Here is a 26,836-nt window from a genome sequence, read left to right as displayed (position 1 = left end):
AGTTGGTCAGGTAAGCAGTATGTCCCTGAGGCGGCCTCAGCTCAGTGAATGTAACACAGTAGCTGAAGTGAGTGTTCATCTTGAAGAGTGATAAGGGTTTGTTTTTTTCTGGTCTTTGAGTTTCATCCTTCAGTGCAGCAAAACTTGGCATTTTTTCAGATGTTTACTTCTGTCTATGCTTATTTTCTTGTCTCAGTCTTAATAAGATGGGTTGGATGAAGACAGATGCCTAAATAGGAGTGACTAAATAGGAGTGACACATGAATTAAGGACAGAATGAGTTGGTGTTGGAAGCTGAGGCTGTACCAGTGACATGTTGGTGTGTTGAAGAAAATGCATGAACCCCAGAAAAAGTCAAATAAGGTTGTGAAGAATGTCACACCTGTGGCATCTAAGATGCAGTTCAGGTTTCTCACATTAGCACTGTCAAAGCAAGGCAAACCAAGCCCCATGAGGTATGTTTTGAGAATCAGTGAGATTTAAGATAGTGTGGGTTTGTTGTCACTTCACAGAAGAGTGTTTTGGAGACCACACTTTTCCAGGTATCCTGTTACGTCCTAGTTGCTTCGAGAGTATGAAGTGTTTAGGGCTTTTCCTTCCATGTATCTCAAAGTGTGTATTTGGAGAAAGATTAATTTATGGTGAATTTGAGTGTTTCTTGGAAAATAGCAACACTGAAAGATGAAACTGAAAAGAGGGAAGATTGAGAGTGAACATAAGGAATAAATGAGGGTGGTGAGGACCTGAACAGGTTGCCCTGGGAAGTTGTAGGTAGCTCATCCCTGGAGGTGTTCCAGGCCGGGCTGGATGGGGCTTTGAGAAACCTGGTCAAAAAAGATACCCTTGGCTATGTGACAGAATGTGTGGACTAGATCTTTGAAGGTTCGTCCCTTCCAACCCAAAACGTTCCATGAAGGAATGAAGTGAGTTTGCAGGGAATTTATATTCTTAGAATGTGGCTCTTTTAGTTGAGAAAAATGAAATGTTTTAGTGGGAAACAAGGACATCAGATGACAGGAATAGTTCAGCAGTTTTAACCACATGATGGGAGAGATCCTGTCAGGAGTGGGAGAAGGCTGTTGTTGGCCTGATGTGTATTGAAACTGCTTGGGCTGAGTGTGCAATCAGGGTATGAAACAGTGGCTCCCACACCAAATATCAAGGTTTCAGCCTGCTTGCTGCAGGGCAGGCAGGGTTGTTTGGAGGTGGCATAGTTAATGTAACAGGTAGTTTTTTTTCTATCAGTGCCACACTGAATTTTGCAAGGAAAATATTAAGTGTGTGGTGAGAGTGGGTAGTGCATGTGACCCAAGTATAAAAGGAAAAATTGATGCATCTCTAGTAGTATAACAGTGTTCTCATTATTCTAGTACAGTGCAAGAGGCCCATATTTTGGCTGACATCCAGTACATGGAATAGCAAGTGATGTTTGACCTGCTGGCAGATTTTATTTTTCCATTTAAAAACTTTTGTCCAAGTTGATATCTTGATAGATTTTTTTTTTGTCTGCTTTGTTAAAGTAATTCTGTAAGTGTTATTATTTCACAAAATTTATAACCAAAACTATAATTATAAACAAATGCTATCATTTCTCTTCTGAGCTTTTACAGGGAAAAGATGGCAACCTTATGGCTTTCTTTGAAATGGATTTTTTACATAGTCATTTAATTGTTGTAATGTTTTTAAATGCATTAAGTTTTGGTTAATAAATAAATAAATATTGAAAATGAATGAATACAAATTGCTTTCTGTACCAAAATAGTTTGAGTTTTTGTGTCGGTATTGGGAGTAGGTCCTGGTATGGTCAACAGAGCTGAACTTATTTCTAAGTAATACCAGATCAGCTACCTGTTACCTCTCTTGGTTAAAGAGCTTAAGAACGAAAAGCTTGAAACTGCACAGATGCTGTTATTTTTGAATTAAAAAGGGGGTGTTGTGATTAATGGATTAAAAGCTGTTTTACTCTGTTGTGCTGACAGCATTTTGAGAGTCTCTCTAGCTCTCATTCATAACTGGGACAAGTCTGAAGTATTAATAATACTCAAGTACTTCAGAATCAGCTTGTTACATATTGAAGTACCATTGCAACAAATAGAGCATTATATTAATTAGTTTGGGATATTCTGGGTTCCAGGCATACATTCTAAATGTGCAGGATATTCCTCTGCTTTTTCCTGCGTCATTACCAAAAGAACAGAGTAAGTAGGCTATTTTGTTGTTGAAACTAGCAATTAGCAGTCTCCCTCACTCAAGAAGGGTTGTGTTGAAATATTAGCTTTATTCTAAAGTGCTGTGATTAACGAGGAAAGTTAATGCATATGCCTGGCTCCAGTTAGTGCTAAGATTGCTTAGAGAAATATGACTCTTTTGTAGTAGTATGAAATCTTACGGTAATTAAGATGAAGTAGCTAAATTTGTTGATAGTTACCAGATGCTTACCATCTGACTGTTTCAAACTCTCAAAACTAGTATGTATTTCCAATCCAAACTTTAGTTGTAGGAAAATAGCTGTTAAAAACAGTTGCTCTGCTCATCAAATTTGGGACTTGTTTCATTACTGCATTGAGATTATTATACCCGCCCTCGTTGCTGGTATGAGTCCTGGGTCATCTTTTTCACTCTTTTCCTAGAATGTGGGAATTGCATGGCACATTTATATTTTTTGCTGTGATTTATCTCTCAAATTTGTATTGCATCTTTTGTGCCTCAAGGAGGGGAAGTTAGTGCTCTATTTCTAGTTTACCATTCTTTTTTTTTCGGTGGTATTGTACTTTGTAGATTAGTGAAGCTGACCTTGAAGTCAAAAAAAAAAAGAAGCAAATACATCTGTTTTTCTCTGAGCTGTTCTGTTTACATGATCTTTAAATAACTTAAAAATCACTAAACTGCACACTAAAATCTTCATCTGCTCTTGGAGCTGATAGAACCTGCACTGTGCCCAAGTTTCTAGAGTTTGGAAGTCAGTCCAGCCTTAGATGTTTGTTGCAGATGGTTTTCTCTTGAAACAGGACTGAGTTTTCTGGAAAGAGTCCTTTTTAAAAAGGTCACCCATTTGCTGCCACAGTTAAATGTGAATTTAGAATAGGTGCATCTTCCATGCTGTTGTTTGGCATGTCAGTGTCTGGCCAAAGGAAAAGCTTGTACTGATCTGCTTTGACCGCAGGGCTGCCTGTAAGTACTTTTCTGTTTCCTTGTGCTGTTGCCTGTGAAACTTGTATTTCTAGAGGTTTATGTGGTGTATAAACTTCAACTGCATTGGAAACTTGTATGGCTGGTAAGTCACTGAGTGACTAAAAAATGGGTATGTTAGCGTACTTCATTTCCACAGCCATTGTAGAGTTGTTCCTGATTTCTGGGTGAAGTGTATGGCAAATTACCTTATGTTTCAAATACATAGTCAGGATCTTAAAGGAGGGATAGAGCTGTCTGTTATCAGTTATGAACCTTAAATCCTTAACCAGTATGTGCTTGTAACAAGTGCAGCATCTTTAATGAACAAAGTGGGACACGACATGAGGATAACTGGAACTGCAGGTGTCTGATGTTAGTGTTGTGAATCCATGTGGAATGACAGAGAGATGCCATGCCTCTCTGACAGCATGTGGAAGCCACCAGCAGAGAGGTCCTGAAGCAGAAGGCTAATGGCCCACTATGTCATGTTAAGCAATAGCTCAGTTTGAAGAATCGGTGTCTCCTGATGTTTATCACTGCTAGGAAAATGCAATCAAACATCTGCATGAAAAGCCTCATAATGGATATTGTGACCATCATTAGTGTTGTAATCCAGTAATATGATCTGCACACAGTCTTGCTCTTCAAGGTCTTTCCTCCCTGTCCTTCCTACTCATGTATTTGAAAAATGCTTTAGAAAGTGCCAGTTTATTTGTCCTTGTACCTCTGCCCCTCAATCATCACACTAGTAATAACAAACTGCGTTAGTTTGATGTTACAGGCTGTTCTTCAGATCTCTCATCACAGCTGATTGGACTGTTGATCCATGGGATATGTATGCAGCAGGGATACCTCACACTTTCCTCCCTCAGCCCCCTGTTGTCAGTGTAAGCCCTACTCTGAATGGTTAAATGTAGGATGACCACTTGTATTTGTATCCCATAAAATGAAGACATCATTAGATTTGTTTTAACTGGTGTCCCTTGAAAACTGGATAGCAACTCCATAAGACTGTTGGCTTCAAGGAGGGTTTGGTTTGTTCTTGTCAATCTCAAAATTGACCAAGAACCTTAATTTACCTTATCTTCTGGACTGTGGTAGCACTTAAGAGGAATTAATGTAGATAAAGTTAGAACTTACTTTTCTGCTAGGACTAGTGAAAGATGTTTTTTTTCTTTCCTTTGTGGGTTTTTGGTTTGGGGGTGTTGGGACTTTTTGTTTTTTTTTTTTTTTTTTTTTTTTTTTAATTGTTGTTTTGTTTGGTTTGGGGTTTTTTTTGGGCGGGGGGGAAGTTTTGTGGGCATGTAGTTGCAACACGTCACACGTAGTTTTACAGCTTTATCCAAAGAATCCAAAGAGCTGTTACCAGTGACTCAACATCATTGTGCTTTATTGTGAGGGGAGTACCTCCATGTGCTCTTGTTTGCAGAACTGTTACAGGTACAAAGCAGAAGCAGTTGCTGCAAGTTTTGGGGTGATGTAATCTATTTGGATACTGCAGTAAATGAGCATGGAATCTGTTTTGTACTGCAGTGAACTGATCAGCTTTTTGCTGAGAGAAGTTGTAAGAGATCTGAGCTGTGTAGCAGTGGTTGAAGACGCTTGAAGTAGTAGATGGGAAGCTTTGATATGAGAAACTTAACTTTTGTCTTAGCAACAGACACTGTTGACTTCTATTTTTGCTGTTTGAGGCTGTGTATAGAATCTCGATGTTGGTTATAGCCCTTCACTGGAACTGAAACAAGTAGCTAAGTGAAAACTGAAAAAACATTGTCTAAACTTTGAACACCTGTGACCATTAGAAACCAATCACTTGAATCAAAGTGATTTTCACTTTTTCTCTTTTCTTTACTGTAAAATCAGTAGTAGCTCATGAATGTAATAGAGGCAGGAAAAAAATTATTACTTTTTCAGCCTTTTGTTTTTGTAGTTTTCAGACTGAATGGTACATCCTTAGTAGTGTGTAGACTACACAATGTGTATTAGCAGGTAAAATGGAATTGTAAGATCAGGTCTCTTTCTCTGAAAATCATAGATGTGCTGATTTGATTATGGTTGATAATTCGAGGCATTTTAGTTTCCTTTCACCCATAACCCTTTCACCCTTCATTTTTCATTTAGCTGAATTTTAGGTGGGATTTACTTCAGGGAATTGACATGGTCTGGAATCTAGACATGTTTGCACCCCAGACTCAGGAATATAGCAGCAAGAGTCCAGCTCTTCTTGGCAAATAGTTAAATTGGTTTGAATTATCATAAATAAAGCAATTATAGGTATCCTTAGTAGCAGGATGCTTCCTAGTTGTCTAGTCAGAACTCCTTCAGAAGAAAAAGAATGAAGATATAAACTTAAGGGAAAGTAGAAGAAACATTGAAATAATACCAATAAAACACCCCAACTTCCCAGAAGGTCCTCATGAGTCAGTCTTCCTAATAATTTTTTTGTTCTCTTCTCTTGATGAGACTCTCCCTTTGGCATTGCTTTCCTGCACCAAGTCATGCTTTTCTGTGTTCTCCTTGTCTGTCACACAACTAAATGTCATTCAGGTTTAAGTGATGACATGCTCAGTGAATTGCCATGGTCACTTCTGTCTCTTCAAGCTCTTCCAGCTTGTCACCTCTCTGTGCCAGTTGTTCCTGTCATCAGTTTTGCCTTTTCATTTCTGTTTCTCCATCTTTGTGTTGTTGTTTGTTGTTGTGCTTGTTTCCCTGTCCCCCATCCCCTTCCACCATGATCATTCTGAAGTCCTCCGCCCTCATCCTGGGCTCTGCTATGCCATGTTCCTCTGCTATGCCATGTTCCTCTGCTATGCCATGTTCCTCTGACTGGCTGGTTTTAAGAATGCTGACCCGCTGCCTCAGTGTTACTAAGTGAAAAATGATACAGATGGGAAGAGTTCACATCAGGTTGCTTCAGCTCCTTATAACTTTTAGGCCCTTGTAGTCCTGATCTTGTCTGTGGAGAGTTGGCCAGAACCAAGAATGAGGGACTGAGGCTAGGAAGGTCTTGGTTTATAGAAGAGAGCTTGTAGGAGGTGGTAAGAACACCCTGTAATACTATCCAACTAACTGGTTCCTCTAGAGAAGGAAGGGTGTTGAAGAAGTTTGTACGTCCTTTGTCAATTTACAATGTGCAGTAATGTGTCAGGCCAAAATCCATGCGACCATGTGCTGTTACCACCAATGCCCTTCAGCATCTTTTTCTGGAGTCTGGAGATCAAAGGGGACAGTGGTAGGGCTGTGCTTGTCCGTCATCTAGTTTGGAATAAAGCTTTGGAAGCAGTCCAAAGTTCAAATTAAATTTCAAAATGAGTGGTAACAAAAGTAACCAGACCTTTACTGCACAGTGTAATTAATGTTACATAATGCCCAGAATCATAGTAACAACATGACTAACCACCTAACTGGATTGAAATACTGTTTTCCCAGCCAGGACGACAGATCAACAGCAACATGCTTCTAACAGTGGTCCCTGAACAGCCTGTCAAATCTGCTTAGGCACAAGACTCTATTTTGATTAAACCTTCATTGGGAAAGGGGTGATGAAATGTGGCTGGCAGCCTGTTCTCGTGTTAACTGTGTATGGTGCTTAACAGTTTTGTTTCCTGACAAGTGCCTTCTGAATTAATGGTGTCTTAGTAAGTGCACACCCAGAGTGCATCAGCAAGAGCCTGTGTGATATAAACTCAAATGCTACCCGAATCTAAAGTGACTGGCTCTGGAAATGATCCATTTGATGACTAGCTTGCTGCTGATGTGCCTTAGCTAGTTCTGTAGTTAAGTAAGGTGTTGTATGTGGCAGAGGAATTATTTTTCCACTGCACCTTGGAGTTAATGCAGACACCAGGTCAGCATGAGGATTTTACTACAGGATTGGCATCAAAAGCAAGATACATATTGCTTATGTGGGGTATTTTGACACTGAGACTTTATGCAGCTACAGAGTGATAGGCTACTGCAAAACTCCTTGGAAGCTGGATGTGCAGTTTTGGCTTGTTGGGATTTATGCATTGCCACTCACATCTCTGGAGAAGTAACCTCTAGTAACTTGTGCTGCCTTGAGAAAACCCCCTTATCAAGTTAAGTTGGCAAAGTGAGGAGGTTACTTCCTCTAATCAGAAGTTTTGTAAATCCTATAAAAAGGTACTACTTGCTTTTCAGTCTGAGGTAGTAACTAGATAAAAGAACTTGGAGAAATTAAAAGAAGTGTGTAGAGACTTTGTCCCAAGTTCAGTGGATAGTGGGCAGTGCTTGCACACAGTGCCACACAGCCTTCTGTGACAAAGAGAGGACAGGTGAGGATGTGAAGGCTGTATGATTTTACATGTCACCTGGCTTTTTCAATAACAACAAATCCGGTTGATGTCTTAATTGCTACTCTCACTTAGAGGAACTAGCAACACAGCAGCGTGTCTGGCAGTGAGACCTGGGTCTGAAAGTGCAGCTGTTTCATGTGCTGTTGTCTGTAGTCTGGGCACTGGGACCAGTAAGGCTCATTCAGCTCCAGTGGTTGACATGCAGCTCTACTGGGTGGTCTGGTGGCTTTGCCCTTGACATCCTTCCTCGGATGGCAGGCTTGGCACTGTTTCGGCTCCTTTTCTTTCTGTCTTTGAAGCCTTAATGGTTTGTTTGCTTCTGAGAACCAGGTGCCAGAACCAGTTTTCTGGCTTAGTGGAGTAGTTTCAGCACTGCTGAGAGAGGTTGGTGAGTTATGAAGAGAACCTAACAAACACCAAGCAGGATGACACACAGCTTTTATGTGCAGTGTGCACCTGGACTTGCCCAGCATGACTCACTTCCCCATGGCCCAGCATCTGCTCACTGTGTTTCACAAAGTCTTGTTGCACCCAGGTGATATACGTACAGCTTTGGCTTTAGCTTTGTGTTGGATTCCCATTAGCCGGGGCTGGTTCACCTGTTGATTTCAACATAATGTTGAAAGGGGTCTTTGCACTGCAAAAAGGACTTTCCTAGAGTACTTGAAACTGGCTCTTCTTGTCCCCAGTCCTGTCAGCAGCAGCAAGGAGGAAATAGCTAAGCTGTCTGTGTAATCCTCACCGTCCTTCAATATGTAACATTTGCAGTTGGAATCTGCAATGGAAACAGTGAGTCCCAAGTGTCTTTGACTGGGGAATGATGGGTGTGAATGTTAGATCTGCCCTGTGTTGTTCTACTCTGCTGCCTGTGGGGATGTACCAGAGGCCTCCATGGTTTTGAAGAACAGCTGTTGGGCATTTCAGTCTGTGAGCTGGAGGACTTCGGAGACAAAGGGCAGCTCTGAGTTTTTGTCATGCATAATGTCACAAGAAGCACTTACAAATAAATTCAGTTACTCAAGGAATTATGCTGTGGTGTCTTGAGCTAGACCTTGTGATGTACTTCTAGTCTTGCAAAAAACCCGTGTTAGTGAATGTACCATAAGCATCCTGGAGCAGGGTTTTAGATGACAGCTAATTCTATCTTGAACAACTCTTTTTGTGAGGCAGGCCTAGTTAAAAACTGGCTAGGCACTTCTATGTTTAACATCTTGGCCATGTAGGATTTGCATCCAAATTCTAAATGTTGTGGGCAGTAGATGAGGCCTGTTATCATTGGTTTCTTGTGTATATTCAAAATATCTTCCTCATGGTACCATTTATTGTGTACCTGTTTTATGCCTTGCCCAGGTGTCTAGACAAGTGCCATGCTGGCTAACTGGCTATGTACTCACTATGGTAGTATTCCTTTTTAGAGCAGCAGGGATTAAACTGAATAGGATCAGTGTGGTATTTCCAGTAGGAAGAGCTATTCTTAATGCCAGGGGAGGCAGGGTGCGCTTCATGGGGCTGGGACATGGGGCATGGGGCCTCTGAGTGCTGTGATCTGTAACTCTTTTGTCTTCCTGATTACCCTGGTTGTGTCTTGGCTGTTCGCTGTTTTGGTTTTTCGGCTGGGGCTTCCCCCCCCTTGTTTATTGTGCTATTTCAATTGGCAGACCCTGGGCTAAGTTATTTGTCTGCGCAATTGGTTTCAAGGCTAAAAAATATGTTTGCTTATCTGTCTTGGGAGCAGGCATGTCAGGTGTCTGTCTGCATTGTGTTCCATAACCTAGAGATAAGACTCTGGAACTGCATAGACTTACTCTGTGCTACATATATCAAGTTGTTCAAGCTGTTCTAAAATGTTTTTCAGGTTCTAAATGGCTTCTAGGAAGTTGGGATCCGACTCTCATGGTAAGTGAAATTTGTTATCCTTGTCTTTTCAACAAGATGAATCCTACTATTGCTGCTGACTAATATCTTAGCCTAGACAGTCCATAGAGACGAATCTGTTTAGCCTCTGAGTAGTTTTTTGTTAGGAATGAAGTGCCTTGGCTTCCTTCTTGCATAGTTGCTTGCTGATGCTGTGTTTGCCTGTTCTCTGATTAAACTGAAAATCAGTCTCTGGCTGTTCCCTCTTCCTTCATGGCAGAATAACACATTCCCCTTCCCCAAGGTTGAACTGCTCTGGTGTTTGCTGAAGTGGACACTAGATCTGTAGCATCTTCCTGTGGAAGTCACATGAGAGGTTGAATTGAAAGTGCAACTTTCAGTATAACATTCAATTTTGCTTCATTTTTGCTCAGCCATGAATTTGTCTCCTAAATTGGACTAAATCTGGTTCAGAAGGCAAGTGAAGAAGAGGTTCTATTTTTCTGTCATCTACATATGAGATGCATAAAGTCATGCAGGTGATTGGTATCATAAAAGTTATTTGCCTGTAATGTCCTTATTTTTTCGAAAATGGGGTGTAATTTCAGTGTAATTCATATTACTGTGGAATATTCAGTTCGTTGTATGCAACGTGGCTTCCTCAAATCAGTACTCATGACTTTTCAGGCTATCAAAACTTCTGCTTTTAGAAATTCAGCCTTGATCTTTCTGGATAATTTTTCCAATAAAAGGGTCCTGAGGAATTCCGTTTTTTCTGGAGCTTTTTATTCAGTCTTGCAAGTGTAAAGTTGAAGTACAAAGTAAGAAATGTCTCACTTAAATACATGGCTAAAGATTAATAAAAATAGCCTACCAAAACTTCATTTCTAGATAGTCTCCTCCTTTGCTGTGGTCCAGTGACCCTGCTGCAAGACAACTGTTTTCTTCATTTGATAGCTGCCAGCTCTTTAGCAGTTCCTCCTGTGTCTGTATGTGGTCTCTATGAACACTCCAATATGCTTGTCTTTCATGTCTGTTTTTATTTCTCTCCTTGCCTAACCAGACTAGCAAAGGCACTGCTCAGAGCTAGAATTCAGCATGTCTTAAATATTTCCCAGAACAATATGGTGTGGTGGAACATGCTCCTGGCTTCAACATAACAAGATCCAAACAAACGGTGCTGTGAGCTGCTTGGTTAACTTGTCTGCTCCTTTGTGTACCTCTGTTCCTAATCACACCATCAGAGTACTGTTTCTTAGGAGTAGTGGAACAATTCTGTTGTCTTAATTATGTCTTAAGAGATCAGCAGGGCAGTTGTTTCAGTCTTCTCCAGGGTTGTTAAGAGTAATCTCACTAAGTGAGTTTTGGTTTAGAGCATCCGTCCCAATGGCTGCCTTCAGCTCTGTGTCTCTGGCAGGCTGATGAACTTGGTCAATATAGTTGATGTATCTCTTGTGATTGTTGTTGAGCTGCTTATTAGAGGTCAGAGGGCTGTCACGGAATCACAGAATGGCTGAGACTGGCAAGGACTGCAGATTGTCATGTCCAAGCCCCCTGCTCAGGCAGGGTAACCTCTAGAGCAGGTTGCTCAGGACTGTGGTCAAATGGAGATGAAGATGGGAACACAAGGTAGGAGTGAAGAGAAAGGAACCCCTTTTCCTGTGTGGATTATGTCAAGTGTTGTGCTTCAATATTTCCATTGTATTATTGCTGTCACTATACAATTTCAAAGTTTTTAACTCTTGATTTCTGAGAATTCCAGCAACTAAGTTCCACATGGTTTCAAAACTGTTCCCCATTCATAACTCATAACTGTTTTGGGTTTTTTTTTTTCTGAAGTGCTTCCATTTTGCTGCCAAACTGAAGGACACTTCTATGAGTTACACTGGAGAGAAATCTTACTCGTGTAGTATGTTGTGCCAGGAATGTAGTACAGAGCACAGTGTCAGAGACCAGGCCTATTCTCAGAAATTACTCAGTATGCTTTTATCTGATACAAGGATGAAGTGGCTAACAGCCTTACTAAATAACAGTTTGGTAAAAACTTAAATTGCTTCAATTGAATATGTGACTGTTTTAATGTCTCTCATAATATCTTATTTATGCAGGTTTTTCTTACTGCTTTAGAATGTGCTGTTTAAAACAATTTGCACCCTTTACTCCTCAGTATGTTCAATGTGACCTGTTGACAAAAAGAAAAGGTTTCTTGCCTCTCTGGATAATATTTCAGCTTCACCAAGCTAGTACTTTTCTGATTGGGCTGGAACAAACTGAATGCTAAGTATTTTTGCATCAGACTTTTTGCCATCAAATGCCCTAAACCATTTGATGTATTTTTAATATGCGCTTACGGGCTTTTTCTCATAGTTATATTCACAATGAGGTTATAGCAGGAATTGTTATTTAAAAATCAGTTTACTGGGGAGAAACTAGGAAGTTTTTATTCCTTAGTCAAGCTTCTGGGGTTAAGCTGGCAGCTGTCAATACAGGTAGTCTAGGTGTGTTTAGTTTTTTTTATTTGCTGTGTAAAACAAGAGTGTTGGTATGTAAACACCACAGTTTGTGCTTGTAGCCTCTGTGGCTGGTATCTATTTCAGGTGTTGGTGTTCAAGGGAAAGTGTCCACTACATATTGTCAATAGGTCTAATAAGACAAGTATTGGCATGCTGAGCAATTTGGGCTTGGAGATCCATGTGGAGAGGTAATGTTGCTGTGCTTGGATCATCTGGCTTGGAACAGGACTTGTGCCAGTGGGACTTAGCAGGATGTGGTAGCAGCAATCAGCAGATCTGGTTGTCTCTGACCTGGCCATGATTTGCTGCTCTGGGTGCAGAGGCTGCCACAGCTGTTACTTCTGTATGAGCAAATGCTTTGGCATATCTGGCTCTCAAATTGTCAGGTCAGGTATGATTTGGGTGCTGTATTGCAAATAGTGATAATGTTGGTCAGTGAGGTGCTGTCTGCATGCTGGGCTGTGCAATGCTTGAATGTGTGATTCCCAGTAAGGATCACTGAAAATACTATTGTATTCTACCTGGAGCATTTTTTTTTCATCTGGGAGGTGCAGGTGGGATGTAGGTTGTTCATCCTGATGGTTTCAAAGTATCCTCGCAGGACTCTGTGGCCAACCAGTGTGTGCATGTATGAGAGTATGAGAGCTCAAGTAATGACAGCACATCAGCCTGTAACTGCAAATTGACAGGATGTTCCTGTTTTTGAGAGCTGCTCAGCCTCTTGGAGTCTGTGGCTTGCAGATGAATCAACAGTGAGGGAACACAAACAGTACTTAAACAGCCATCAGAGTATAAAAATGGGTCAGATGAAAACAGCAAGTCACAGTTCACTGAGCAAGGGCTTGGTCACTGAACACCATCTTAGATATTGCCACTAATGTCTTTCTGTATCTGTGTCACTCAGGGAGAAGTAACAAGTGAGGCCTAGAGGCACTCATCAGTTTGTTACACATGCCAGAAACCTTGCCTGTGATTCCAAAATCTTAGACCAGTGATCCAAGAGGCCACTTTTAGTTAATGGAAAAGCTGTTTAGTTTGTATTTTGGGTTTTCTCATACTTCTTCACTGCAGCTCAAGGAAAACACACCAACAGTCTGGCTGCTTGGAGGTGGTTGAGCTCTAAGTGGTTTTTCCATGTGAATTTGCAGGAAAAGTGTCATCCTAGATACAAAGGACAGATGTAGGGCCTGATAAAGTTAGATTGCCTTGTTTCAAAAATTAGGGGTTTTGTGCTAAATAGTCTTGGTATTTCAGTGTGTTTCATTTAAAGTGGAATGGCTTTGGTTCATCACTTTGCTTTTGTGACCACTTTTGTACAAATGTTACTTACTACTTGCATATCAAAACCTGGATTGTAGTTTGTCTCAGTTGTCCCAAAGCTGGGTAATCTTAAAACCTGTTTGGAATATGACAAAAAATGATGGATCTTTTTATAGAGATAGAATGCAGTGTTCAGAAGAGCTTCAGCATCCAGTTGTGTAGGAATAGTGTTGTCACAAATGAACTAAGATACTGGCTGCATTGATGTCAAAATCTGGTGCATTGAGGTTTTGAGGGGCTTTGCCTTTTTTTTTTTTTTTTAACACTTACAGGCTAGAATTTAGGAATGAAACAAACTCTGAGCAAATTCCCTAATCTAAACTGAGACGCTGAGGTCCAAACAGCTTCAAACTCCTTTTGTGTTGTTATCTGGTGTAGATGCTGCAGCAGAGATAAAATAGCTCCCAAATACAGCAATGTGAGTCTGAATTGCAAGCATGAAACTTGTGAGTTGTGGAGTTTTCTTTCTTAATACAATTTCTGCTTCTGTTTTCAGGGCCTTTCAGTTACCTTGATGATGTCCCATTTAAGATAGGAGACAAGTTCAAAACCCCAGCAAAGGTTGGATTACCCATTGGTTTCTGCCTTCCTGATTCTTCTCAGCTTGTCAGAGAAGCCCAGGTAAATTATATTTTGCCTTTCTGCTCTCTCCCCTCACTCCTGGCCCCAACATATGGTGCTGTACATTCCAAATTGTCACAGTTTGCACACATGACAGTCTTGTATTTCTAGAAGATCTGTTAGGCTGTATAGAAAAATAAAATATCATAGGTCATGCCAAAAGCTTCTAATTTTTATTGCCTTAAAAAGCCATTAGGCTTTTATTTTTAAGCATTTGTTTTAGTCTATCTGCTTCAAAGAAGCAGTGATTTTGTGTAGTAGTTTTAAATGTTACTGTGATGAAATTTGAATATAATTTTTAAGAGCAAATATGCTAAGAACTGATACACCTGGGCAATGGCATAATTTTCAGTTCTTGTTTTCTGTGTAGTTCTTCTGTGTTTGTCTGTGTAGTTCTGAGTAAGAATTCTTTTCAAGCTGTGGGGCAAACAGTTTACAGCTTGATACACGGATGGCTTCCCTGACTTGAGGAGCATGCTTCTGTAAAATAAACTGTTAGTAGCATAAAATCAATTGCTTTAGCATAACTGTTGGAAATCTAATCTCCAAATGCAGGTTGTGATACAGGAAGTCTAATTGAATTATGTTTTCTCATTTGGATCCATGTTTTTCCTTGAGCAGTCCCAATTGATGATTGTTTTTACTTTGTGTGTGACAGATTGCTGTAGGTGATTCTGCTTTTTTCTTCTTGTTTCTGTTTTCTCCCTGCCCTGTATATTACCTTGTTATCCTACATCATGGCTTTTCCCTCATAACCATTAAACAATTCCCTGATTGTCCTAGTACCCATATTTCCACTCAGTTAAGCTGGTGTGGGAGAGCCAAAGGAGCTTCTGATGTCCTGTTGCTCACTTAATTGTGCTGTGTCTCCATTTTACTGCCAAGCTGGGGCTCAGCCAGTGTAGTGTGCCTGTTCAGACTGCAACACTCTGCACAGTGTGGACTGTGCATCTCACAGTGCAATTGGACTCTTTTACAGCTGTAGCAAGTACCATTAAAAAAAAAAGTGCAGGAAATACGGCTTCCCACCCATTTTTTTAGTATAAAATATATGTAGATGTTTAAAGATAGATTTAGGCTCCTCAGAATTTTGCTCTTTACAACTAAGCCGCTCTGTGGTCAGTACACTGGTAATGAGTAGATGCCTCCCTGTGCTGATCTGGCCTTAAAGGACCTGAGGTTAAATGGGAAAAGCCTTTGAGATCCTGTCACATCAGTAACTACAACAAAATCTGCTGCCGCCTGTAGGTGTTGTCGTTGGTGTAGCCACATATCCCCTTTGGCTGGTGAGACACTGCACTGGAGTGAGAATTAAAATACCTCCTAAACCAATGGGTGTGACACTCAAATATCAAGTCCCTTAGGAATCTTGTTGGGGAAATTGAGTAATACTATATTGGCCTTTGGATGCAAAAATACTCTGCTGAATGATATGTAGAACTTGTGGACTGGGGGTAGTTCAGTGGTGCCAGATCAGGGTGTGATTGTTCATCTAATAACTCATTAGACTTCCCCTTGCTATGTCTCTTCTCCTGGGGGAAGAAGGTGGGAGGGCTGTGAAACTGATCTTGGGATGATGAGTAGTTCTAAAACAAAACTAAATGTAGGAAGGAGGCAAAATACAGTATTCTAATCCAGGTTGCAGCCAGATTTTGCTGTTAGTGGCAAAATTAAGTAGTTCTGGTTTCTGCCAGCTTCATCACTCTGCAGGTTGTGAAAAAATGTTGCCTGTCCCTGGTAATTCACGTAGCTCTTCTTCTCTTTATGTTGCTGCTAGAAGTAGCAGCTATGATCCTTATAACTTATGTTTTGTTTTGGTGTTTGTTTTTTTTTTGGTTTTTTTTTTTTTTACTTTCCCTTCTCTCCTTTCCCCTCTACCCCCATCCAGTATGACTTCTCACTGGAAAAGAAAACAATCGAGTGGGCTGAAGACATCAAAAAAATTCAGGCTGCCCAGAGAGAAGCTGAACGCAAGGCAGAAGAAGCTCTGACAAACTCAAAAGCTGCTCCAGAGGACAGCACCAAGATGGGGTTCTCAGAGGGAGCTTGCCCTGAAGCTATGCCTCCTCCTATTAATCCCATCCTTGCTAGCCTGCAGCACAATAATATTCTGACTCCTACCCCAGCCAACAGCAGCTCTGTGAAGCAAAAGGTCCTCAGTCCACCTCGTCCAAAGGCAGATTTCAACCCAGCTGATTTTGAATGTGAAGAAGACCCATTTGACAAACTGGAATTAAAAACTATCGATGATAAGGAGGAATTAAAAAATATCCTTGAAATTCATGTTGGTACTACTGGGCCAATTGTTGCCCAGCTGTTAGATAATACTTTGCCTAAAGGAGGGTCTGAGTCTGTTTTGCAAGATGAGGAAGTTCTGGCATCCATAGAAAGGGCCACGTTGGACTTCAAACCCCTTCACAAACCCAATGGCTTTATCACTTTACCACAGCTGGGAAACTGTGAAAAGATGTCCTTGTCTTCCAAAGTGTCCCTTTCCCCCATCACTTCAGTGAGCAATATCAAATCCCTGTCATTCCCTAAGCTTGACTCCGATGAGGGTGATCAGAAATCATCAAAGCTCACGAGCACTTTCCACAGCACTACCTGTCTCCGCAATGGCACTTTGCTCAGCTCTTTGCAGACCTGTGCTCAGAGCAAAGCCAGTGAACTGAATGGACACCATATGCTTGGTCTTTCCGCTCTAAATGAGGACAGTGGTAGGGAGACGTTATCCTCTTCATCCAGGCTGTCTTCCCTGGCTGTTTCGACTGTTTGTACAGAAGAAGAATCATCTCAAAGCGCACCGACTACGGTAAACATGGAGTGGTGTAGAACTGGGGTTGCTGGGGAGAGGTGGAGGTGCAGAGGCAACTCTTGCCTCTAAATTGCCTTGTTGCTTTGGTTATCGTTTCATTTACTAGGAGCGAAATGTAGATCCTCTTAATTTACGTGGCCAATTGATCAATCCAACAGCTCTCTGTGCTGGTAGTTCTGAACTTCCCATTATTACTCTGCATTTTTCCCCAAATTTGATATTTTTAGACCAATTCCAGTGATTGTTCTTTCAGCTTTTCAGCTCTCATATGTTGTTGATAGTTGCACACCTTTGAGTTAAGCATGTAAGGCATCTTCTGTGTACAGTCCTGCATTTTTTCCTACCGAGATGAGGTATATCAGATTCTGAAGTGATGTTAGGCTTTGAATCAAATCTCTTCTAGTTTTCTTCCTTGGTTTGCTTGTTTGTTTGCTGGAAATACTGGGAAATGCAGGCTTCTCAAGGAATAGAAGTAATAATAGGTTAAAACACACAGATGTGCTCTGCCACTCAGGGAAGAAAAAAGTGCTTGCGGTTGACCTGCAGTGAAGTAAGCCTATTTGTTTTTTTGTTTGTTTCAGTTTTCTTCCTGAGATCCTTTAAAAATCTAATCTTTAAAAGGAAAAGAAATTCTAGTGATTTGAAATCTCGTGTTCACCCTCTTTCTTGTGAAGGAGGGTGGAGTCACTGCTTGGTGGAGACCAAAACCAACCCTGAAGATCATCTTGTATTTTTAATGTTACAGTTGGTCACCATACACCTCTGAGACGGGAGATTGACTCTTCATTTCCTCAATCTTGTTGCAAGTTCTAAAATTACTTTGAGGACAGTAACTTCACACCGGCTGTTATTTTTGTCTCTTTGTGAATAAGAGCAGAGATTAGATTAAGCTTGTGGGCTTTTTTTATGAAGAACCTCAGATCTGGATACCAGTAGTCATGAAGCCTAGTGAAAGCTGTGTAGTCAAATACTCTATCTAGTTCTAAAATGATCTGGGGGGTTTCTTTTGTCCTGTATAAGCAGTGTTTCAGTGATTCTGTGGTTTTAGTGGCATACCGTAGGTTTTTCTTTGACACCATGTCCTCTGAAACAAGTGACGCTGCTTCTCCCCTTCTGTTCTGCCACCTCTTTTCAGGGTTAGGTAAATGCACTCATAACTGCGAAGTACAATATTCTGGGAAATACTGTATCCGACAGAGCACAACAGAACAGCTGTTCACTGATGGCTGGAACAAATTCGGTGCTGTTAACTTTGGCAGGAGCAGCAGTGTGCTGAGCACCTGCTCACTTCTGCAGGTCACAGGTGTGAGAGGGAGCTGTATGACCTCAGTTATAGAACACGTTTCTTCTCTGGGGATGAAAGATCACTTACAACTAGATAGATTGGCATTAAGATGCCTGAATTTACACTCAAACTATTCAAATCTCTCTGCTGAATTAAAATTCTTTAAAGAGCAAGAGGGAAGGTGTGTTCTTGACAATGCTGTAAGGGAAGAAGCAAAGTGAGGAAAAAAAGTGGACTTACTAGGAGAAGTAATAAAATGAATTCATTAATTTGAAACTATTTATGCTTTGGAAGTAGTGAACCAAGAAATAACTAAGCTGACAGAACTTAGTTCTTTCTGTTTAAATTCCAAGACTTCAGATTATACTTGTTTTATGTTTCCACAATATAATTCCACTGGAAAATGATGGCTGAGATGCAAGAAATTTAAGTAAATGCAACAAAATAATTTAAGTAAATGTAACAAAAATCCTCAGAGTATGAAAACAGTAGAAAGAAATCACAGTCATCTCTATGGCTGGGAGCAGAAGGCTCATGTCCCAGTGTATTCCACAGTGATATGATTTTTTTTTCCCCTCACAAGATATAAATTTTAACTTTGAATTTGCAGTTACCATGGGAGTTTTTGCTTTACCAGTGAATTGGATCTAGGAATCTGTGGATGGAAATAAATCTGTGGTTTCTCTGAGGCTGTGGTGGTCCCCTCTCCTCACTTTTATTTTTTCTTGGAACTCAGTAGTTTGATTTTTCACAGCTTTGGCAGATGCAGAAATGACTAATGAAGACAGCAGGTTGAAATTAAACTCAAGTAGATTGAGTAGGAGGAGTTGGTTTTCCCAGACTCTTGAATCTCTGGTGTCAGAAACAGTTTGGTTTTCCTGGCTGCAGTATCAATAGCAAAGCATCATCCTGCAGTCTGATAACCAGCTGATTTCAGGGCTACTCCAGGCCCTTGTTTCAGTGTATCCTATATTCCAGTGCTTTTTGCCCTTGAAAAAGTGCCTGGAGAGAGGATGTGTGTGAAGAACACACCATGAGAAGAGGTTGTTTGGCACACCAGTGCATCAAAATGAATATGATGTTTTGTAGAAAAGAAACTCTTATCCTGGAGATGGCCAGGAATGCAGAACAAAACCTCCTTGGTGGTGGTTTGGGATCTTTTTGCAAACAAATGGAATTTATCAAAATCCTAATAGATTTTTTCAGAATTGATTTTCTATAGAGGGTTTTTTGTTATTCAGTTTGGGCACTAAAAAGGCCTTTCTGGAGGATATGGACGACCTCTCAAGCAATCTGTGCTGGCATAAGTATTAAGAAACACTAAAAACTGTGGTTCTTGGTCCACAGTGATTTCTTGCACTCTGTTCTAATTCCATCTAAAATGCAGGAGTTCTAATTCCATCTAAAATGCAGGAGTTCTAATTCCATCTAAAATGCAGGAGTTCTAATTCCATCTAAAATGCAGGAGTTCTAAATGTATTGAACTGAAATATGCAGCTTTGGTGGGGCCAAGGCCTGACTTTGCACTGCTGTTAACTTGGGCAAGGTTGTACAAAGTGGTGGGGTGGTTCTGCGGAAGCAGAGCAGGTGCACAACAGGGGACATGACCCAGCCTTGCTGGTGTGCTGGGAGTGGGACAAGAGCTGGGTAGAAAACTCACATGCTCTTTTGAGGCAGTGTGGTGTGTTCCTGTGTGGTGTATGGAATTCAGTGCTTTGGGAATAAAAAAGAGGTGTATTTTTCTCTTACCCCTTCACATAGTCAAAAAGTCAAGAGAAGTCTTTAGGCAACGACTTCAAAATTATCACTGTTCTTCAGGCAGTGTAGATATGGTCAGGAGCTGAACTGGGGCTGTGTGAACATGCAGCTGTTACAGTGACAGAATAAACAATTTTAAAATTATTGTGGGGGTACACACATCCTTCTTGGAGTATAATCCATTTGTAGAGTGCTGAGAGGAGAAATGATCCTGATGATGATGATTCTGTAGCTGCACACAATGGGTAATGTCAGCATCTCATATGTAGAAGATCAGACCTAGAGTCTCCCATCCTGTGCTAGAATCTTCTCTAAAATCCTCCTTCCCCAGCTGTGGCAAATTCTGCTCACTGGTGCATGATGTTTATACTTACTTTATTTGTGTGTTGTCCAGCAGGTACACCCAGACTACCAGGAAACAGAAATCCCTGTGGTAAGTTTGCAAATACACCTTGCTTGCACTGGATCATGTTTATGGTAATCTTGAGAAGTGGTGTTCCTTTGAGTACAGAAAACCGCAGGTGATGAGTAAACCTGAGGTGAAGGAAGCAATCTCTGTGCTTCCTCTGAGGTGCGGGGTTTGCTGTATCCCAGCCTTCACTGTTGCAGGGCTTCGGTGTTCAAAGGCTTGGTCACACCAGTAGGAGAAGGGTTCACTGTGGAGAAGCTGGGTTGTCGATTGTTGCTTTGAGGATTAAAAGAGTATGGTGGGAGTTGGGCTACTTGGTTTCATCCTCACAGTATGTTACTTCCCAAGGACACTCTAGAAAGCCTTTTGGATTAATTACATGGGGTATCCTGGTTCTGGCACTAGGCAGAAACAGGATGTGGGGATGCAGGACATGATCATCACCTCAGCCTCTGGGTTCTCCCCATTAGGTAACCCACCAAAACTTTGCAGTATCTAAAGTGCCCAATAACAGCAGCTGCACGAAGTGGCCAGGTGGTCTCACAGCTGAGCTGCAGCAGAGCCTCTCCCCCAGTGAGAGGCACTGTGTGGAGACCGTGGTCAACATGGGCTACTCGCCCGAGAGCGTCCTGAAAGCCATGAAGAAGAAGGGACAGAACATAGACCAGGTAAGAGCTCGTGCAGTGCAAAGAAATGCTTGATTGGATGCTGGTTCTGCTGGGAAGCAGTCTTGGGTTTGCAAAATGGGTAGGGGAATACAGTTACTCTAATAGGGGGTTGCAGCCTACATCTTGGGCTTATTTCTGGTGAGAGCTGCTGGAGTCAGCCACACCTATGGGTGCTGGGTTGGAGCCATGCTGAGTTTAGGATGGGCCCTTTGCTCTGTCTGAAACTGGGAGAGGTTCTGGGTCTTCCTAGGAGCAACAAACACATCCAAAGGAAGCTTAGCATGGCTCTGTGCCATGCTTAGAGCCATGTGACAGAAATCCAGCCAACTTCCCTTTTTCTGAGCACACTGCTGACATCTCTCCTTGTAGAGAGACTGGCCCCTGCAGGCCTAAGACAGCTCTGAAAGGCTCCTGCAAGGCCCCACTGACCGACTTGTGTGCATTCTAATGCTGCTGCTTCCCACTCGAGCGTTGCATCCAACGCTCAGACCAGGTCACTGGGCACAGAGCACTGCTGGGCAGAGCATGGCTCTGGCTCTTGGATCTGCTTCAAACAAACACATCAGAGTGGGGGAGCATGGCCCAACCTGCTGTGCTGGCCCTCAGCAGGCTGCACAGAGCACGTCCTGCTCATGGGACTGATCTGCTGGCCCTCTCCGTACACATGGAGAGCAGCTTAAGCTGTGCACTGGAGTGAACTGTGATATCAAATGGAAAAAAAGGTCCCTTGGGAGGGCAGTTTTAAATCCTGCTCTACTTGCTGGCTGTTCTTTCCCATGCGTAGCATTGCCTACCTGACCCTTCCACTCAAAGCTGAGGATAAGAAATTTGGCAGCAGTTTCTGTGTGCATGAGCTGGGATTTGCAGCTCACTTGCCAGTATGCTGAGTTGATCTTCAAAGGCTGACTGCTCTCAGATTGCATCAGCTCTTGCGGCTGTCTGAGAGGAAGCTAAAAGCAGACACATCCTGGCTCCTGGACCTACAGTTTCATTTTTAAAGCTTGTAGTATAAAAACCACAGTGAAACTCCCACTCTGCCATCAGAGGCTGAAGATACACTTCTGAGGATGCTTTGACTAGAATGAAGGGGATGGTCAGAGAGCACAGTAGGACAGGAGGGTTTGTCTGCTTTCTCTGCACAAGCTCTTGTATAAGGAGTGTCTCAACTCTGCTGGGAAGGACTGCATCTCTGCCCCTGGTGAAGCCCTGGATAGAGTCATGCTCAGCCCCTCTGCATGTACAAAGGTGCCATTCAGCTGCCTGCTGCAAGTGCCTTTGTTTAAACACAGTTTGTTTTCTTCATTCCCCACAGGTTTTGGATTACCTGTTTGCACATGGACAGCTTTGTGAGAAGGGCTTTGATCCACTTCTTGTTGAAGCAGCTTTGGAAATGCACCAGTGTTCAGAGGAGAAGGTGAGGGTGCAATGTGTGCAGGAATAGAAAAATGTGCCATGACAGGGAATTCCAGCAGCAGTTCCTCTGGCTGATGTAATTCTGGCTGTCGTGGTAATGCTGCCTTGTTTCCAAAACTGACTACCAAAGGACATCCTTGCTTTGATAAAGCTAAAAATTGTTAATGCATTAGAATTCATCTGTGTTGCTCTATTAGTCTCATTTGCATCCATTTTTATGGGGGCAAGACCCTGCTTATTGCAGTCATAATATTTTGAATGCCAAGAGTTTGCTTGCAGGCGAGGTGCTTGGTACATATACAGTTAACTTCAGCAGCAGCAAATTGTCTTTCAGACCTTGCCAGGCTTCCCTGGCCATGAATTTTCTTCCTTGTACAAGTGCATCTGCCTGGCTGCTCAGCAAATTGGGTTAAGACTTGCTCTGGAAGAAGCTAGAAAATGCATGTTTTGGGGTCTGGTTCATTGCCTGGCTGCTTTACCAGCACCAAAGGTACAGCAGGAGCAGGTACCCAGGGCAGAGGACAGGAGGATCTTACTAAGTCTGCCAGCCTGTTGTGTGCCAGGTTATTGCATGAATCTTTAGAGGTGCAACCCAACCCCCTCAAACATAGATATGCCTTCCTGCTTTTCTTGGACAAGTGATAATCTTGTAAACAGAGCAGTAGCAGTGTGAGGATGGAAAGTAACTGAGTTTGAGAAACACATTTGCAACTGGCTCAGCCCCAAAATTGGAAATGGCTAATCTCCTGATTGCCCATTTTCAACCTGCTTGCTTGTTTGGGATTTTTCTTTCCCCTGGAGTGGAGCAGACACACTGTAAATGGCAGAGGGTTCATAAAAGTGATCAGCTGACTCACTTCTTGCCACTTTATTTTTTCAAAGCTCAGGGAGGATTCACAGTTGATGTTGGAAATATTGTATGCACACAGTGGGGTTTGTGCTAATCCCCCCAAGTTTGCCCTAGGTCTGAGAGGCCGGTTGATAGCAAGGGCTACTGCGCTGTTCCCAATGTCCAAATAACTTTAAAAAACTTTAAAAGAAAATCAGGTGCAGCAGGAGCTGCTGGATGGGGCAGCTGGGTGCCATTAATCAGCATTTTTGAGAGCCACATTGGGCCAGGCTGATAAATATCCTTCTGTGTGAGAGATACCCCCACAGACTGGGCTTTGATGCCCTGGTTGAAATGTTTTTGAAATGAAGGATGGCAAACAGAGGGGACTGAAGGTGAGGCCCTGTGGGCTGCTGTGCCCAGAGTTCTGGTGGCTCTGGTGCGAGCAGACTTTCTCCCAACAGAGCTGGAACGGGCTTTGCTTGGGGAGGAGAAATCCACAACCATGGCACGTTCAGGTGCTGAAGACAGGCTCTGTGCTAAACTTTCACCAAGCACTGGTCCATCCACTTTTCTCTTGCAAATAACAGGCTGTCTGTCTTTCAGATCACAGAACTTCTCCAACTAATGAGTCAATTTAAAGAAATGGGCTTTGAACTAAAAGACATTAAGGAGGTCTTATTATTACATAACAATGACCAACACAACGCTTTGGAAGATCTAATGGCCCGTGCAGGAGCCAGCTGAAGATACATTCCCGGATTCTTGGCGTGCAACGGAGCAGGACCAGCCCTGCCACCTTCACATCCAGTGTGACTTGCTCTCAGCGGGAAGGAGTCCAGCTTTTTGCATACAAGGGAGAGAGACTGAGCAAGCCCGCCCACATACATCACTCCAGCATTTCTCTTTCCACTGAGGGTCAACTTTCATTCTTAAATTAAATTTTAAAGTGTCCTTTCCTAAGTTTCCTTTTTCCAGCTTGGCCATGGAGAGTTGAGACTGCCCAGCCTCTACTGGAATTGTACATAGGTAGAGATGGAATGGTTCCCCCCTCATTGTTGCACTGGAGTTGGACAGAAGAATATTAAGTTGGTTCTGAAACGAGGATGCTTTGGTTCTTTGAAGCTGCTTTCATGGTGTCTTGTCTGCTTGTACTGAATTACTTGACTGTGTCACAGTCCAGATTACCTGGTTAAATTTGACCTTTAGTGCAATGGAGTTTTATTTTTTGGTTGAAAGTTAGTCTGTAACTTAGTAAAACACTGGTTCAGAAACTGTCACTATGCATAAAGAGAGAATCTTGTTTTGTCCTCTTGGTTTTTGTTTTTTACCCATGCATCCAACACTTCTGCCAGACACGAGTGTCCAATACTGAGTGGTGTGTAAGCTCGCTTGAAGCAGGTAAGCTGTGAACTCAACCTGGATCTACAACTTGTGTTCGTTCTTGAACCTGAAGGCAGAGAGCTGGGGCTTAGTATTCTTAATCCCCCAGGCTTGTAGGATATTTAAGACAATGCCCTGCTAGAATGTCAGTTATCTTTTTGTTCTAAATAGTACACAGTGTGATGCAGGAGGTTTCTTTCAAGCACTTTCTTTAAAACAAATATACTCACTGCATTAGTTCCATTTTTCACACTGCTATAGAATTACATAATAATAACATCTAGTACTACAAATCAGGTTTGGAGTTGTTTTTGATAGTTCAAAGTATTACATTATACATTGATCGAGTTCTAAATACATGAAATATCAACAGTCTGGAGGAATCTCTAATTTGCTAAATATTTTGATTCTGCAGAAGAACAACTAATAAAACCCTCAGATATAACTCCCAGTGTCATGGTTCCCATCTCTCATGTTCTTTGGCTTCAGCAGACAAGGAACTGGCTGGATCCTGCCTGCCCAGGTGCCGCCAGCTCCTGTGGGCACATGTGAACACTGTTGGGCAGAACAACCAGAGGTCTCTGGGCTGCAGCTGCAGTAGTGGAAGGTGCTGCGCTTGTCTGCAGCTTACTTTTGTTCTGTGGCAGAACCCCAGCCTAGGGATCTGAACTCACATTAGAGCCCAGAGCTGCAGTGTTGAACTTCTGGAGGGGAAAAGAGCTCAGCTAATTGCATCAGAGTAGGTTTTTCAGTAGGAGGTTTCAGCTCATCAGGACTTTGAAGGAGATGGCATTTGTCTCCACTGTGTTGTTAACTTTCTATGACCAAAACATGTAATTTGGGCCCAGTGTGCACTCCTGGAATTCTTTCTGGGGTACCCAACTGTGTTAATTATGTGTCTTTACTTAAAATGATGCAGGGGAGGAATCTGCTGGCAAGTATCTAGGAGAGGTGGAGATGATGAGGAGGAGCAGGGCAGGTTGCATTGCACCTACTCCATGGTGTTGAACTTCACCAGTTTCTACTGGTGGAGCTGAATTAAAGCTTGTTTAAGAAGGACATTCAGCAGCTGATGGGGCAGCAGTTGCTGCCTGTGAGTGCAGGTGCTGCCCAGCTTTTCTTCCTTCCCCAGTGAGAAATGTGACATGAAGTGAGGAAATGGGGTTCCTGATTAATTGGAAAACCTTGAAAACAAAATTCAAACTGCTTTACCATCACTGCTGTGAGCATTCACTTGTGTGTTTTGTTCTGGTTTTCTCAGAATTGCTACCCCAATGAGTCCCTGTCTGGTACCAGACAGTCCTGAAGGGGCAAGAAGTCTTTGCCAGCAAAGAAACAACTATTTAGACTGAACCTCTGAATAAAATATTCTCTGATTGTATTAGTGTGCGTTGTTTTTTCACAGTTCCCCTGCAAGGTCTGGCTCTTAACCCCATAGACTAACCACTCTGCTTTTGGAACTCTTGTGAGGGTGAGAGTAGGGAGGTAAAGATGGGAAGTGGCACCTGGAAGTTGCATGGTCTTATACCAGGGAGCCATGCCCACCATGTTCACCCGGGTCTCCCCTGGTGCCACTGCTCTTGGTTTGGCAGTGACATTTCTGGAGTTAAATCCCTGGGTGGCTGAAGGGATGAAGTGTATTCCTGGGGTGGCATGTCAGAGAAGACCACAGAGTGAGAGGACTAGGGGGGTGGCTCAGAGGCGAGGCATTGTGGAATTAGTGTGTAACAAGAGACACAATGTGAAGAGAGTTCAGTGTTCAGGGTGCTGTGCAGCCTTTGTTAATCTGGTACTGTTCTGTGCAGGCACAAGTTCATTGGGGGGGTGAGGCGGTCCTGCTGCTGGCTTGAGCCTTGAGCAAGGCTGGGCTCTGCTCTGCTGCTGGCTGGTGACAGGACTGGCTGCACCATTGGTCACACTTGTGACCTTGGAAATTTTCCTTAGGCTCTCAGGTCCCATTGATTTATGTCCCTGCTGTACCTTTGTCAGAGCTTCTGTCTGAGGTCTGTGTGCCTGGGTGGCAATGCTGGTGAGAAGTGTCGAGGTAGAGCCTAAACTGGCGGTTGTGCTTTCAGCCAAAGCATCTCTGAGCTGCCTGTCTCCTCCTGGTTCTGGATAGCAGCAACCTGGAAATGGCTCTGGTGCTGCAGAGCCATCCCTCACCCCCACGGCAGCCGAGGGCTCTCGATCCTGCAGTCGGCCACTGGGAGTGGCAGCTGCCCCCGTGCTCCAGGGCTTTTCTTGCCCGGTCTCGTGGCTCCTGTCCCAGATCTGCTGGAGCACAGAGCCCGTGTCAAGAGCTTTCTGTGGCTGCTCTCCAGGCCAGCGAGGGTCGTTCTGGCCCTGGCTCCAGGCTTCTGAAACACTCCAACAGGCCCTGTGAGAAGGGGAGCTCGTACTGATTTCAAGCCCCACTTAATCTTTTGCAGTCAATCAAATGGGCATTTTGATCATGGTCACCTAAAATGATTTTTACCAGAG

General features: G+C 42.6%; 1 protein-coding gene across 3 annotated transcripts in view; it reads left to right on the top strand.

Moving 5' to 3' along the window:
• Window positions 1-25,736, top strand: part of UBAP1 (ubiquitin associated protein 1) — a 33,922-nt gene extending 8,186 nt beyond the window's left edge. Inside the window, exons 2-8 of one of the 3 annotated variants that reach the window (XM_032095791.1) lie at window positions 9,343-9,383; window positions 13,671-13,795; window positions 15,684-16,607; window positions 20,051-20,086; window positions 20,533-20,730; window positions 22,043-22,144; window positions 23,579-25,736. In XM_032095791.1, the coding sequence (XP_031951682.1) occupies window positions 9,350-9,383; window positions 13,671-13,795; window positions 15,684-16,607; window positions 20,051-20,086; window positions 20,533-20,730; window positions 22,043-22,144; window positions 23,579-23,719 (1,560 nt within the window). In that variant the 5' untranslated portion in view covers window positions 9,343-9,349 and the 3' untranslated portion in view covers window positions 23,720-25,736. Of the gene's footprint in view, window positions 1-9,342; window positions 9,384-13,670; window positions 13,796-15,683; window positions 16,608-20,047; window positions 20,087-20,532; window positions 20,731-22,042; window positions 22,145-23,578 lie in introns of all 3 variants that reach the window. The other 2 variants (XM_032095790.1, XM_032095792.1) reach the window with 2 other exon arrangements.
• Window positions 25,737-26,836: the final 1,100 nt, after the last annotated feature.

Source organism: Corvus moneduloides, chromosome Z (genome assembly GCF_009650955.1).
Source record: "Corvus moneduloides isolate bCorMon1 chromosome Z, bCorMon1.pri, whole genome shotgun sequence".
Classification (NCBI taxonomy): domain Eukaryota; kingdom Metazoa; phylum Chordata; class Aves; order Passeriformes; family Corvidae; genus Corvus; species Corvus moneduloides.
Note: the sequence above shows the minus strand (reverse complement) of the source record. Positions and strands in the feature narration are given on the sequence as shown.